The 13,987-nt window shown below is 43.9% G+C and overlaps 1 protein-coding gene across 1 annotated transcript; it reads left to right on the top strand.

The window, feature by feature from the left end:
- Positions 1–5,120: 5,120 nt before the first annotated feature.
- On the top strand, positions 5,121–6,132 carry LOC120836822 (probable GPI-anchored adhesin-like protein PGA18). The gene is made up of 6 exons (XM_040205897.1): positions 5,121–5,125; positions 5,283–5,479; positions 5,625–5,699; positions 5,763–5,837; positions 5,893–5,967; positions 6,023–6,132. The coding sequence occupies exons 1-6, from the start codon at positions 5,121–5,123 to the stop codon at positions 6,130–6,132; spliced, it is 537 nt and encodes a 178-aa protein (XP_040061831.1).
- The last annotated feature ends 7,855 nt before the right edge of the window (positions 6,133–13,987 follow it).

Raw genomic sequence — 13,987 nt, 5'->3', positions numbered from 1 at the left:
GGCCCCAGGTCACGTGACCCCCCCCGACGTCACGTGACGCCCCAAGGTCACGTGACTCCCACAAGGTCACGTGACCCCCAAGGTCACGTGACCCCCCGCCCCCCGAGGTCACTTGACCCATCCCCCAGTACCCTTCCCTCCTCCTCCTCAAGAGCTGCGCTCCAATTCGGCGTTACAGGGAGTTGTAAACGGCTTTCACTTTTTTTTTTTTGTTTGGATTCTAAGTTTTTATAACTGTTGAGTATGTATTTTTAAACTGAACACCTCTTTTTTAATTTGCATTTTGCGATATGTTAAACGCTTGCAAAAACCAACATTAAAAATATTCTTTTGCTTTAAATTTGTTTCTAAAACTTTGTTAGTTTCTTTCTTTTTTGTGATTTATTACATATACAGTAACCATAAAGCATGCATTTTTTGGCCCGAGAGCGTTTTGTTTTCTTTTTGCTTTGAAGACTGAGCATGTATTTGCAATATTTTGTTTCTGTCAATGGATCAAAGTTTGACTATTTTTGCGCCTTTCAAAAGTAATACTTTTTCTAACTTTTGGAATCTATACTATCCGTCACCTTTGAGTACGTATTTTAAGCCAACCACCATCATGAGTTTCTTCTTTTTGCTTTTCTTTTTGGAAACTGGGTATTTTGATAAATTTTCAATGTAGACTATTTTAAAAACACGCGATAACATATTTTGTTACTAATTTTTCAAAGTATTCGTTTTTCTAATTAATAACACACATACGTTTTGAAGATTATTATGGTAGCCTGTTTTCTAAGATAAAGAGTTAATATTCACTTTTTAGGCCAATTTTAACGCAGCACCCTTAAAAACAATAAAAAAAATGTAACGAAACCCATTGTAGTCTAAGTCTGAAAAATATATCGACCCACTACAAACGGTGTTTATTTCCCAGTCACATTTCAAACTTTTCTTGAAAAAGATATATCATACATTTTACCACTTCGGACAGCCGTTTTCCGCAAAATTCAGGGAGTCATCATAAATATTTAGAAAAAGGCATAGCAAAAATATATCGGAAAAGGTATATTTACATCACCAGGTATACTATTTTTAAGGCAAAATCCGTGAGGGTCGAATTTAGGCCTGGATCGTTTGGCACTAGTCACTTTTATTTTATTTTATTCGTCTTGGTTTGGGGCGGGAGATAGGGGAAGGGGGGGGGGGGGGGAGTTGTCATTTGAGAACAGTTTCTTGTGGTCTTACATTTCTGAACCGAAGGGGACAGACTTTTTTTGAAGCTCCGTCTGGGCGTGCTGATTGTCATGGCTCTAACCGGAAAGTAAAAGGCGTGGACGGGAATTCGTTCACTGCCGAAGGCATCCAAATGGGGGAACGCGCGTTTACACCTTGGTTACAGAAGAGGCGTTTTAAGGCGAGCTCAACGAACGCTGTGACAACGCTTGTAGCGTTCTTATCATGTCCGCAGTGTGGAAGCATCCAAAGAGGTCGGGACAGCCTTGTTGAATGTCCCTTCTTTTTTCAGCTGCGCACCTAGATTGACACAAGTGCGATCCTTCTCGGTTGAAAGCATCGTTCATTTTGTAATAGAGAACAAGAAAGTTTCCTTGTTTAGGCCTTTTTTCAAATGTAACGAAGGAGCCATAGCACTTGACGGCGATTATGATAGGCAGCACTTTCCACCGGAATTCAGTGGAGATATTTACCCGCTACATTTAGCGGGGAAATTGCGAGGTCATGTCACATGATTTTGTGACGTCATAGGACACAATTACGTTACGTGAACTGTGACGTGACAAGGATATCAACCATTATGACATGCAACATCATGACATCATGCCAGATTGTGACGTCATGCTACGCAGTGGCGTCACCTTTTACCGCGATGTCGTGTCATGAGCCACTTTGAGCTCACGCCCCTTGGCCATAGAGAAATATAGTACTACGTAAAGAGTGGCCACTCAAGCTGTTTCGCGGCCCAGGAGTTAGGGACTTTACTGGCCGTTAAGAGGCACAACAGTGCCACTTATCCTGAACATTTGTCAGATTTAAAAAATTAATAAATAACTTTTTTGTATAGAGTAAACTTTTAAAATTATTACGAACTTTGAAAACTTTCAACAACGACTTCAACGGCGTTGGCTATGGCTGCGGCGCGACTGTTGGCTTCGGAGTCGTGGACTCGACGGAGGGCGGATACTTCGGCTGCTGCTTGGTCTGGGTGTTCTGGGTCTCTTGCCTCGTTGTGTGGGTTGATTTGGTTCCGCGGGTTCCGCGACTTGTTGTCTCGTGCGGGTTTCTAGTCATTCTTCCGTTGCGGTGATGTGAGATATTTTGTTGAACCCGTATTTTGTCTGTTTGTTTTTGTGAAGTTTGGAGTGTGTCTGTTTGCAAGTGGCGTAGTACGCCGATCCATGGTACCGGCTTTTTTTACAGGGTGAAACAAGGAGACGGCAGGCTCTTTAAATCGACCGGAAAATTCGGTTTCTTAACCTATCGCGCTACGACTTTGTGCAGCGTTGCCCGCAGATGGTGCATTTTTTTCGTAAAATTTGCAAAGAGCGAACTTACCTGAGGAAAAAGTAAAGAAAGAAAAAGGCTTAGCTCCAATGGAAACGCAGCGACGCCACCGGTCTGCAAACAACGCGGCGCCGTTTCGCACGGGAGACAAGAGATGGCGCAACAAACGCCGCCAACGAACGAGCGTATACGACGCCGAGAGCAGGCCTTTTTAGCAGACGATCTTTTCGACTCAAAAGCGGCGCGCGTTCCGCAGGTGGCGACAGTCGCAGAAACAAAACAAAAAAAAGACAGGAACGGTAAAAGCAAGGAACTGCAGTTCCTTGTCTGCAAAAGGGCCGGCTCTCGGCGTCGTCTGCTCGTTCGTTGGCGGCAGTTGGCGTCGCAACCGCTTGCGCCATCTCCTGTCTCCCATGCGAAACGGCGCCGTGTTGTTTGCAGACCGGTGGCGGCGCTGCGTTTCCATAGGAGCTAAGCCTTTTTCTTTCTTTACTTTTTCTTTAGGTAAGTTCGCTTTTTGCAAATTTTACGAAAAAAATGCACCATCTGTGGGCAACGCTGCAAAAAGTCATAGCACGATAGGTTAACAAACCGAATTTTCCGGTCGATTTAAAGAACCTGCCGTCTCCTTGTTTCACCCTGTACTTTGAGCTCTTAGGAACTGGCGAGCAGTACAACGATGTCAAATTAAAAATATGCGTGATTTCAAACACCTGACTGCCGCCATGGCTCCATTTGTTTTCTCAAGCTCGTTTAACTGCAAGCCTGCCAAAGTTAGGTTTACACGGTTTTGAGCATTGGACGCTGACTTGCTGAAAGCGTGATATTAACATGCGGTATACAAGTAAGGGTTCTAGGTTGTTAAACTGTGCATATGTTAACCTCGAGTGTACCGTTGTACTTTCTTGCATCACGGCCCCACAATGCTAACTAGACCACAGTTTATGGTCGAAAGAAGAAATATTTTCCCCCAAAGTTTAGAAAGTATAGGTACCAGTTTTTATAATATTACGATAACAGGTGTTTTAAATTTTTTGTATAGCTCTTGTCACCGGGATGTTTGGCTACGGCAGCTACTGCTGCGTAGCCTGGTGTAAAAAAAAATGGAAGAACGCTAAAGAAGCCAGGAATGAAGTTTTTTCGGATTCCCCGGGACGACAGGTAATAAGGTCTCCTTTTGTGTTTGTTTTAACAGCGTACTGAGTGCACAGTTTACCTGTGCAAGTGTATGGGCGAGAAAACATAGTGTTTGATCAAATCTCGTTTTATGACTGCTGATGATATCAAGTTGTTTAGAATGATTTACTCTCCTGTGGACTGCGAGATCCTACAGCGTGATGTGTCCCTCATTTTTCAGTGGTGTGAACAAAATCTATTACTGCTTAATCCTGCAAAAACAAAGGTCCTATCCTTGTGCCGACGCCATGTGCCTTTCAGTTTTACTTATCATCTTGATATCATGCCAATTGAACGTGTACTGTGTGTGAAGGATCTTGGCGTGTACGTTGATAGTGCCTTGTCTTTTAGAAATCATGTATCTTTTGTGGTAGGAAGTTCGAGAGTTCTGGGAATCATATCACATTTGTCGAAGAATTTCAGGAGGCCTCATTGTTTGTTACATCTTTACAAATCTTTAGTTAGGTCACGTTTGGAATTTGCCTTGGTAATATGGAACTCAATATCTAGGGCACAGGCCTTGACCATCGAAAATGTTCAAAAAAGATTGATTCGTATTGTTTACGATAGGTACTTTGAAAGGCGCTGTCATTATGACTATGAATACATACTTAGGTCATTTTCGCTTACACTCTTGTCTGAAAGGCGAACGATTCATGATTTTGTATTTTTGCATAAGGTTGTGAATAGTGTAATTGATTCGCCATCAATGCTCAGCAAAGTTAATTTTCATGTTAACTTACGCCATACTAGACATCCCGTATGCTTTGATGTACGTTCACCTTGTTGTACTTCACCGCTTTCTCGGATTCAGACATTATACAACAGCATTGCTCCTAAGCACCTCGATTTCTGTACATCCATTTCATTGTACCGCCATCAGTTGAATAACCTTGTAATTTACTGATAACATTTTGTTTGTTTATTTGTTTTTGGGTGATGGTAATATACCAACGTGTTTCTAGGATTGAACAGGTGCACCAAAGTGAAGACCGCTGTGGTTGTTTTTGGGCACTGAAAATAAAGTCATTATTATTATTATAAAAGCTTTTTATCTGTTTGTAACGAATGCGACTGGAAACTTTCCACTTCGCCCTAAGTACTGTGTAGTGAATAGTCGTGGAGAGTGATCTTAACAAAATTTTGGTTCCCAAGTAGCGAATTGCACGAAAAATTATACATTTTGTAGGACTGGATTGAGATTGTGCTAAAGAGTCGATTATTTGTTCTATATACGTGTTGAAACATCATAATTCACGCAAAAACTGTAAAGCACTAGCTTGCGAGAAAAACACTGTTTTCTGGCATAGGAAAAATTTACTTGGGCCAGTTCGTCAACACCGACTTAGTACTCAATACTCCATTGGTCTCGTGGTAATAATAGTGATTGGGTTACTACTTTTGTGTTTGCAGCCTTGCGCAACTCTTGAGCTATCGGAAATATGATGTATGTGCACGTTTATACGACTGGAATGCTTTCAGGCAATATTATTTCACTTATCAATCTCAAGTGGCACCAAAATATATAGATCACCGTGACCAGGCAGCTATATGTTTGACCGAGGCGCCCCTTTTACAATAGTGAACAACAATACATGTTGCAGGTCGAAGGCCTGGCTCCAGTATGCGAACAGGGACGACCCTCTGGGTAAACAAGCGACTGAGCTGTTCATGAAGTATCGCATCTGTAGCGATCACTTCTTAGCACGAGACTTCATGGATCCTGCAAAAACAAGGCTGACAAGAACTGCAGTGCCTTCTGTTCACCCCGAGGCTCGCCGGGAAACTGGCACAGTTCAAGGTAATGCTTTGTTTACCTCTCCAACCACGTGAATTGTATTAATAGGGGTGTATTTCGTTTGTGGACATTAGTGCTTCCATTGCTTCAAAATGTAGCACCAGTTTTTAGGCGCAAAAACCTGTGTCTAATCGACAAACTTTTCCAGGCCATAAGGAGGCGACCACTTCTGGCGGCACACCCTCCACCAGCTGCCCCTTGGCGTCTTCAATGGGTGCCCATAGTAAGAGAGACCTTCATTTGGAGACAAAAAGACAAAAAGTATCTAATCGACAAACTCTTGCAGACCACATGAAGGCGACCACTCCTAGCAACACGCCCTCCACCAGCTGCTCCTTGGCTTCTCCAATGGGCGCCCACGGTAAGAGAGACCTTCATTTGGAAACAACAAGTATCTAATCGATAAACTATTGCAGACCACATGGAGGCGACCACTCCTGGCAGCACACCCTCCACCAGCTGCCCCTTGGCTTCTTCAATGGTTGCCCATGGTATGAGAGACCTTCATTTGGAGACAACAAGTATCTAATCGACAAACTATTGCAGACCACATGGAGGCGACCACTCCTGGCAGCACACCTTCCACCAGCTGCCCCTTGGCTTCTTCAATGGGCGCCCACGGTAAGAGAGACCGTCATTTGGAAACAAGTATCTAATTGATAAACTATTGCAGACCATATGGAGGTGACCACTCCTGGCAGCACACCCTCCACCAGCTGCCCCTTGGCGTCTTCAATGGGTGCCCATGGTAAGAGATACCTTCGTTTGGAGACAACAAGTATCTAATCAACAAACTCTTGCAGACCACATGAAGGCGACCACTCCTAGCAACACGCCCTCCACCAGCTGCCCCTTGGCTTCTTCAACGGGTGCTCATGGTATGAGAGACCTTCATTTGGAAACAGCAAGTATCTAATCGACAAACTCTTGCAGACCACATGGAGGCGACCACTCCTGGCAGCGCGCCCTCCACCGGCTGTCCCTTGGCTTCTTCAATGGTTTCTCATGGTAAGAGAGACCTTCATTTGGAAACAACAAGTATCTAGTCGACAAACTCCTGCAGACCACATGGAGGCGACCACTTCTGGCGGCACACCGTCCACCAGCTGCCCCTTGGTGTCTTCGATGGATGCCCATGGTAAGAGAGACCTTCATTTGGAGACAAAAAGCATCTAATCGACAGACTCTTGGAGACCACATGAAGGCGACCACTCCTAGCAACACGCCCTCCACCAGCTGCCCCTTGGCTTCTTCAACGGGTGCCCATGGTATGAGAGACCTTAATTTGGAAACAACAAGTATCTAATCGACAAACTCCTGCAGACCACATAGAGGTGACCACTCCTGGCAGCGCGCCCTCCCCCGGCCGCTCCTTGGCTTCTTCAATGGGCGCCCATGGTAAGAGAGACCTTCATTTGGAAACAACAAGTATATAGTCGACAAACTCCTGCAGACCACATGGAGGTGACCACTCCTGGCAGTGCGCCCTCCACCGGCTGCCCCTTGGCTTCTTCAACGGGTGCCCATGGTAAGAGAGACCTTCATTTGGAATCTAAAAGTATTGCATGTATGTTTTTTTGCCATCATTGAGTGTAAATATTGCATTCGTTATGGTTTGCAAATGCATTCCTTATGGTTGAGTATGTTTTAATCTTATTTATTGAAGATTAAAACATACTCAATTTATCTAGTATATCATTAACGACAAGTTCGTCATCGGTTTCAATTATTTGTAGTTTAAGAGCAGATCATCTATAACCCTTAGGTTACGTCGGTATCAAGTACATTTGATTGTGTTCATCATATAAGCATTGCTAACTCACTAATTTGTATTTTCTGCTTCTGCAGTTTGAAGAACTTCAGCGCCTTCTGTCTGAAATAGTGCAATAAAATCCAAGGACACTATAAGGCGTCTGCAGGCCAAAGTTTCCAAGTATAGGAAGGCCCTCGCAAGATTGCGCAAGCAGCAGCAGAAGGCGCCTCGGACAACTTCAGAAGCTCTCAACATGGTTCGCCCTCACGTCAGCGAGGAGGTATTCCAGCTGCTGTCGAGCCATGTTAACCTGAGGTTGAAGGGCAAGGGAAAGCGATTTCCGCTTTGGCTTAAAAAGCTTGCCCTGCACTTGAACTTTCGTGGTCCACGGGCATACCGTTTGTTGTCTTCCTATTTTACTCTTCCGTCTCGGCGATCGCCGAGAAGATGGTTGTCTAATGTTAAAATGACACCCGGAATCATTCCTGGAATTATGTCTTTCATTTTGACAAGGACGCAGTCTTGGAATAAGCGCGACCGTGTCTGCACTCTCATCTTCGATGAGATTGTGCTGAAGAAAAACCTGTGCTATGACGCTACACAGGACGTTGTGCTCGGATTTACGGATGATGGCAGCGAACGAACTTCAACAATTGCCGACAGGGCGATGGTTGTCCTTCTGTCGGGGATTTCTAGAAAGTGGGTGCAACCAATCGCCTATACCATTGGGCACACGTCGACGCCATCTTCCGTAATCCGCAACTTACTGTTCTCACTGATTGAGCAGCTAAAAGGCATTGGAATCACAGTTAAAGCTGTGATCTGTGACCAAGGTGCTTCAAACGTAAGCTTAGCCAGTCAGCTGGGTGTTTCTATAGCACAGCCTTTTTTTACCGTAAACAATGACCGTGTTTACTTCATTTTCGATGTGCCTCATTTAATAAAAACAACTCGCAATATTGTGCAATCGCACAGGCTTCACATTGGAAATGAGGTTGTTGACTGGGCACACATAGTAAAGCTGTACTACTCCACACATGAGATGAGACTACGACTGGCCCCAAAACTAACCGACCGACATATTTTTCAGAAACCGTTTAACAATATGAAGGTTGCGCGGGCCAGACAGGTCCTAAGTGGCTCGCTGTGTCTCGCACTTTTATCTCTTGTTTATGCAAACGAGCTCCCCGATTCAGCCAGATCCACAGCATATTTTTGCGATAGAATGGATAAGCTTTTCGACTGCTTGAATAGTTGTTGTCCGAAGAAAACTGAACGAAATTTGCGATATGCAATTGGCAAAGGGAAATCGGAGTTAATTGAGTTTCTTGAACAACAACTCCCATGGATTGCGGCCTGGAAGTTCGAGGGCAGGCGTCAGCCACATACCATCATAGGGTGGCAAATAACTATTAAAGCTATCCTCCTGCTCTGGGAAGACATTTCAGAAAATTTTGACTTCGAGTTTTTATTCACGCGGCGACTGCAACAAGACCCGCTGGAAAATATGTTTTGGCACATCCGTCAAAAGCGGGGTTGCAACATGAACATCAATGTGTTCCAGTTCATCTCCGGGCTCAAGCACATTGGGATACGCAAGCTTTTTATTCTTTCAGATAAGGGGAATGTGGAGGATGATGGGGCAGACCTCCTTCAGGAGCAGTCGCCATTTTCTCTTCATGTAGCATCACTTGCAGATGTTGTGGAAGTTTTCCCCCCAGACGACTTTCCTTCTTTGGACAACATTTCTGAATTGGCGTCACACCAGAGTTCCCATGTTATTGACGACTCTGCCACCTATTATGTTTCTGGATTTCTCATCAAATTGTTCACTGAGAAGTCTGCAGAAGGCTGTCGTTGTTGCGAGTTGCTTAGGAACAAAGAGGATACCTTCAACAGGCCCCACCAGTATTTTACCATGCTTAAGGCATATCATGTTCCAGGAAAACTCTTTGGTAACCTCACTGTGCCATCGGACGCAGCTTTCACGTTGGTTCAGGAGCTCGAGTGTAACTTTCTTTCCATCATTGAAAGTGTAGCCCATCTTTGAAACATGTGTGATGTCTTGTTCCGAAATCTCTCATGCATTGGACATTTTAATTTTTGTACTGCGGAGTGCCGCGTGCGTTTTTTAAAAATGTTTTGCAGGGTTCGTTTATGTTGGCATGTGCGTTTTGTGAATAGAAACTTACACAAGGCTCGTTTTCAATCTTGCTCATCAGGTGCACAGCTTAACAAGTTCAAGGGGTAAAGCTTACCTCATATTTGAGATACGTGTTGAAGCCTTAATGCTGCTTTTTTGAGATATCTGTTGTTTATACAAGCGCTAAGTGTATTAATTCGGGAGTGCAGGGTGCGCCCCAAGAATTTCTTAAAACTGTTTGTAACTGTTTCTTTAATTGTGAATTAATGGATTGTGAAGGGCCTTTTCATTTTTTAGAGTGACAGTTCTTATTGCTTATGATCATGATTCCTAATTTACACAGAAGTGAAGCTTATTGAAAAGGGAGATGTATTTGATTGGGTGGTGCAAAGTTCATGCCAAGCATTTCTTGTGATTATTTTTGATGAGTAGGTCTCGGACCCAGTGTGCTAATGACAGTCATTTCTATCACATGTTGGTTTTTTGCATCATGGTCATATTGAATGGAAGAGTTCTCATTCCCATACTCTATTAGCATAGGCCATTGTATTGCTTTTGTTAGGCCGTCCATTGGCTTCCAGTTCTTGCTATTTTGATCTTCATCATTGGTTTAGTCAGCAAGAGCAAGATATGTTTATTTGAGCAGCGCATATTGCATTCCTGGCATCTGTTGGGGTCATTATGTACGACTATGTCAATAGTCTATACTATTTGCATCCTCCTTTAGACATTCAGTTGTTTATTTTTCTCATCACGGTCATGGTATACGTAAGAAGTATTGTGACTGTAGTTTCTTTGTTGACGGACATTTGCATTCGGTCACTGAATTTAGAAAGCACTGGGCCAGATTGTTCTTCTATTGTTGCTGTATTAGTCGCATGGTCACATGTGCAAGCGCCTTTCATGAAACTTGGACGATAATTTCTTTAACTGCCCTCCGTCATATTGCATTTGTCGCTGTAATACAGCACTTTTTTTCCAGTGTTGCACTGTTGACACGTTATTCATACATTTTGCATATGTATTCTTATTTTTGTAATGTATGAATGACATACATCACTCACTGATGATTGTTTTGCTTGTCATAGCTACAAGAATAAATACTTTTGTGGTCAATCCCTGGTGTCGTCCCTCGTCCCTTCAAGAGAGTTAGCACAAATTTGAAAATACCCTTTTCGGTGTGCAGTCAGTTTGAATTATATATAGCGCTGGATGACTTTCTTCTGCAATACAATTAAGGTATACCTATAAAACAATTATATTTAAACAGAAAGCACGCTAATTACAATAACACTTACTCGTTTAACTAGAGGGCGCAAGCTACTGCCCGATAAAAATACTGTCAGAATTCGCCTTGAATCCATTCATTCATCTGGCCTGTGGGGTGTACGTGTATCCATCCATTCAACACTCAACTAGGGATTATACCGGCCGCTGGGTGCGCTCGCTGACACTGAATCGGGCCGCTGGGGCCTATGGAAGTGTCCGCTCTTTACGTAGTACTATATTTCTCTATGACTTGGCCCTATACCGTCAATTGATGCTGACGCGTCATGCTGTGGGACCAGAGGGAGCGAGAGAGCTCTCCCAAAAAAAAAGAACGAGACCTTGCCGCGTCCGTCGCTGATATCTATTCTACTCCGAGGAAGCGGCGGTTTTCTGCCCGTTTAGGACGCCTCTTTTTTCGCTGACGTTGCCATGCCGTTCGTCGTATTTCGGGGTGCCAGCGCTATTCTGAGACGGGCTGCCCCCTTTTCTCGCTTTTCTCCGATGCATGTGATGAGGGACCTGTCACGCTCTGAATGCCGTGCACTGTAGGGGGCTCCTTTGGTCGCTGATGGATCGCCCCAATTCGTTAGGATTCGTCTTTCCTCTCGTTCCCGAGACGCCCGAGAAAGAGTATGCAGATGAGCCATCCTTGTGGTGTGAGGAACCCATCGGAGGACAAGGTCTCGTTCGATGCATACGTTTTTTTTTTTCTTTTTCTTTTCATTTTAACCCGAGAACACATTGTTGTCGCGAGGTTATACTTGCGCTCTGGAAAAATGGAAAAGCTGCCAGTAGTTGGTGGCTACGTCGGGTAGCGCACACCAGATCGGGGCGCTCGGAGCGAAAGATCGCACCATACCCCACCCGTTTCGATCTGGATGATCATCGTACCGGCGTGCGGTCGTGTATCACTACTGCGCGGTACAAGTTAAAGACCCCAGGCTGGTGGTTGCACTGCATTGGCCAAATAAATCATCTACAGGGTGTCACAAAAAAAAAAAAAAATTAGTTTTTTTTGTTTCCTTTGTGTTTTTTTTTTTTTTCTGCAAAAATAAACTAGGCATCGCCGAACGCTCATTTTCCGTCCAAAGGTAGCGCTAGAGGTCACAACCAGACGCCAAAGTTTCAGCCCCATACAATACCTTATTGAAAAGTTATAAGTGATTTCCTGAAAATTTCAATGGGAAAATGGAGCCCATTTTTGCCCGTTTTCGGTTGCTGGTGCCATAGAGCCCGATGTATTCAAGAACTCCGTCGACGCCATTTTCTCATTGAAATTTTCAGAAAATCATTTATAACTTTTCAATAAGGTATCGGATCGGGCTGAAACTTTGGCATCTGGTTGTGACCTCTAGCACTACCTTTGGGCAGAGAATAAGCGTTCGGCGAAGCCTAGTTTATTTTTGCGGTAAAACAAAATCCTGCAATTTTTTTTTTTTTGTGACACCCTGTACAACTGGAAGACAAGTGGCCGGTTGAGGTAGACTAAGTTCTAGGCTATATAAACATACACACACCCCAATTTGTTTTGGAGCATCATGTACCCTTCCGTTGATGCTGTGCAAATAGCAACTCCCGTTCGAAAAATACAAAAACCATTGTCTGCGGCTCCGCCGCTGAAACTTTTCGAAATTTCTTCTATTCGTTTACAGCAAGCGATTGTTGATTAGCATCGCCATTGATATGTGTAAAACGCAGGGGCAAGTGGGCGGCTCTGATGATGACAGAACCTAGTAAGTACAATCGCGTGCGTATCTGAAACGCTTCAAGTCAAGTTTACTCCTTTCTTTCTTTGGAGCCGAAGGACGACGTCTGCCAGAGGTTAGTCAGCCTCAACGGGCGCCCGGTGTCTTCGCAGAGAATGAGAATTCTTGCCAGCGCAGTAACCCTGCCAGCCTGGGGTCTTTAAACGTGCATCACGCGGTATAGTCATGCGCGACTGCAGGCCTGTAAAATGCTTATCCAGATCTAAAGGCAGGAGTAGGGATTGAATCCACGGTCAATGAGTCCAAAAGCAGGGCGATCGTGACTGTATACGACAAACCAAACCAAAGAAAAGGTTCCATCACGTGATATCGTCAATTAGGGGAGGGGCTGTGAATTAAGAAAAAAAATATGAATATAAACTCGAATTGTACCACGTCGGAAACTCTAATTGATTCTGTCGGCGATGTCAGGGCAGCGTGTCGGGAGTTAATTTCCCGGATGGTCTCCCTTTCTTCGTGACAGCGACCGAGGCGAGATCTTTTCTCCGCATCCGTTTAACGCGGACTGCTTTTGTTCGTGCGTCCGTCGCTTTCGCGCGGGCTCAAGTTAGCCGCTAATTAATAGGTTGCGTGACATAAGAAAAAAATATATATAAGAGAAAAAAAAAAGGAGATGAAATTGAAAAGGGACAATTTTAATAATGTCCATGTCGTTTCGGCAATCTAGATGCGAGACGTTTAAGTGAGTTCCGTGACTTCTCGGTTTTGCGCTTGTGTGGGTTGTTATGAAATTAACAAGCCGGATGAATGGCCTTTCGGCGCCGAGTTTGAGAATTGAAAATGTAAGAATGGTAAGGAGCTGGCACTGGAGCTAGATGATTTGCCTGAATATGACCTTTGTCGGGGAATCGCGCACTAAGAAGTCGGCGTGTGCGTTGTGGAATTAAGAGCGGTACGACGCAATAAAAAAGATATAAACATAATGTTTGTTTATTGCATTTCGTATTTTTTTACCTTTTTATATAACATCTTTCTAATTTTATTCTGGCAGCGTCTACTGGATTGTGTTCTTTATTTTTATGAAAGCAACAACTCCACAAGATACATAGCTGAGTTCTTTCCTCTGACATGATAATGTCATAAAAAATGTAACCTGTCAGTATTACGTTTTGAATTACGTACGTTCAGTGAGAACCTCAGAACAATAAAAATCTGAAACCTAGAGGGCCTCAACGTCTTCCTACAAAAATGTTTTTTTTTCTGTGCAGATACCGTTTTAAATTTAAGTTGTCTTTATGGATATGTAAACATCGCAAGGTTTGTCTCCCAAACATTTTCATTTTTTTGCCTATCTACAGTAGAGGTGCAGTTTGTTCACTGCAGTACGGCTTCTCCACTAAGGTGGTATGCAGATCTCGGGGGTATCTCCACAGGTGGGTGAAATAGCCGCAAAAGGTATTTCCTGATCACATGACCGGCGACGTGACCAACTTTACATGGAGTTGGCCACGTGACCTAAAACTCTTTCTCACGGCTAGTTTACCCGTCTGTTTAGATACCCGCACAGATGAGCGAACCGCTCCCGTGGTCTTTAAAACGCATCACGTAGTCACATATACAAGACAGCACGCCGGCACAAA

This window comes from Ixodes scapularis, unplaced genomic scaffold (genome assembly GCF_016920785.2).
Source record: "Ixodes scapularis isolate PalLabHiFi unplaced genomic scaffold, ASM1692078v2 PGA_scaffold2__306_contigs__length_199485367, whole genome shotgun sequence".
Taxonomy (NCBI): Eukaryota; Metazoa; Arthropoda; class Arachnida; order Ixodida; family Ixodidae; genus Ixodes; species Ixodes scapularis.
The sequence above is the reverse complement of the archived record's forward strand: the minus strand, read 5'-3'. Positions and strand labels throughout refer to the sequence as shown.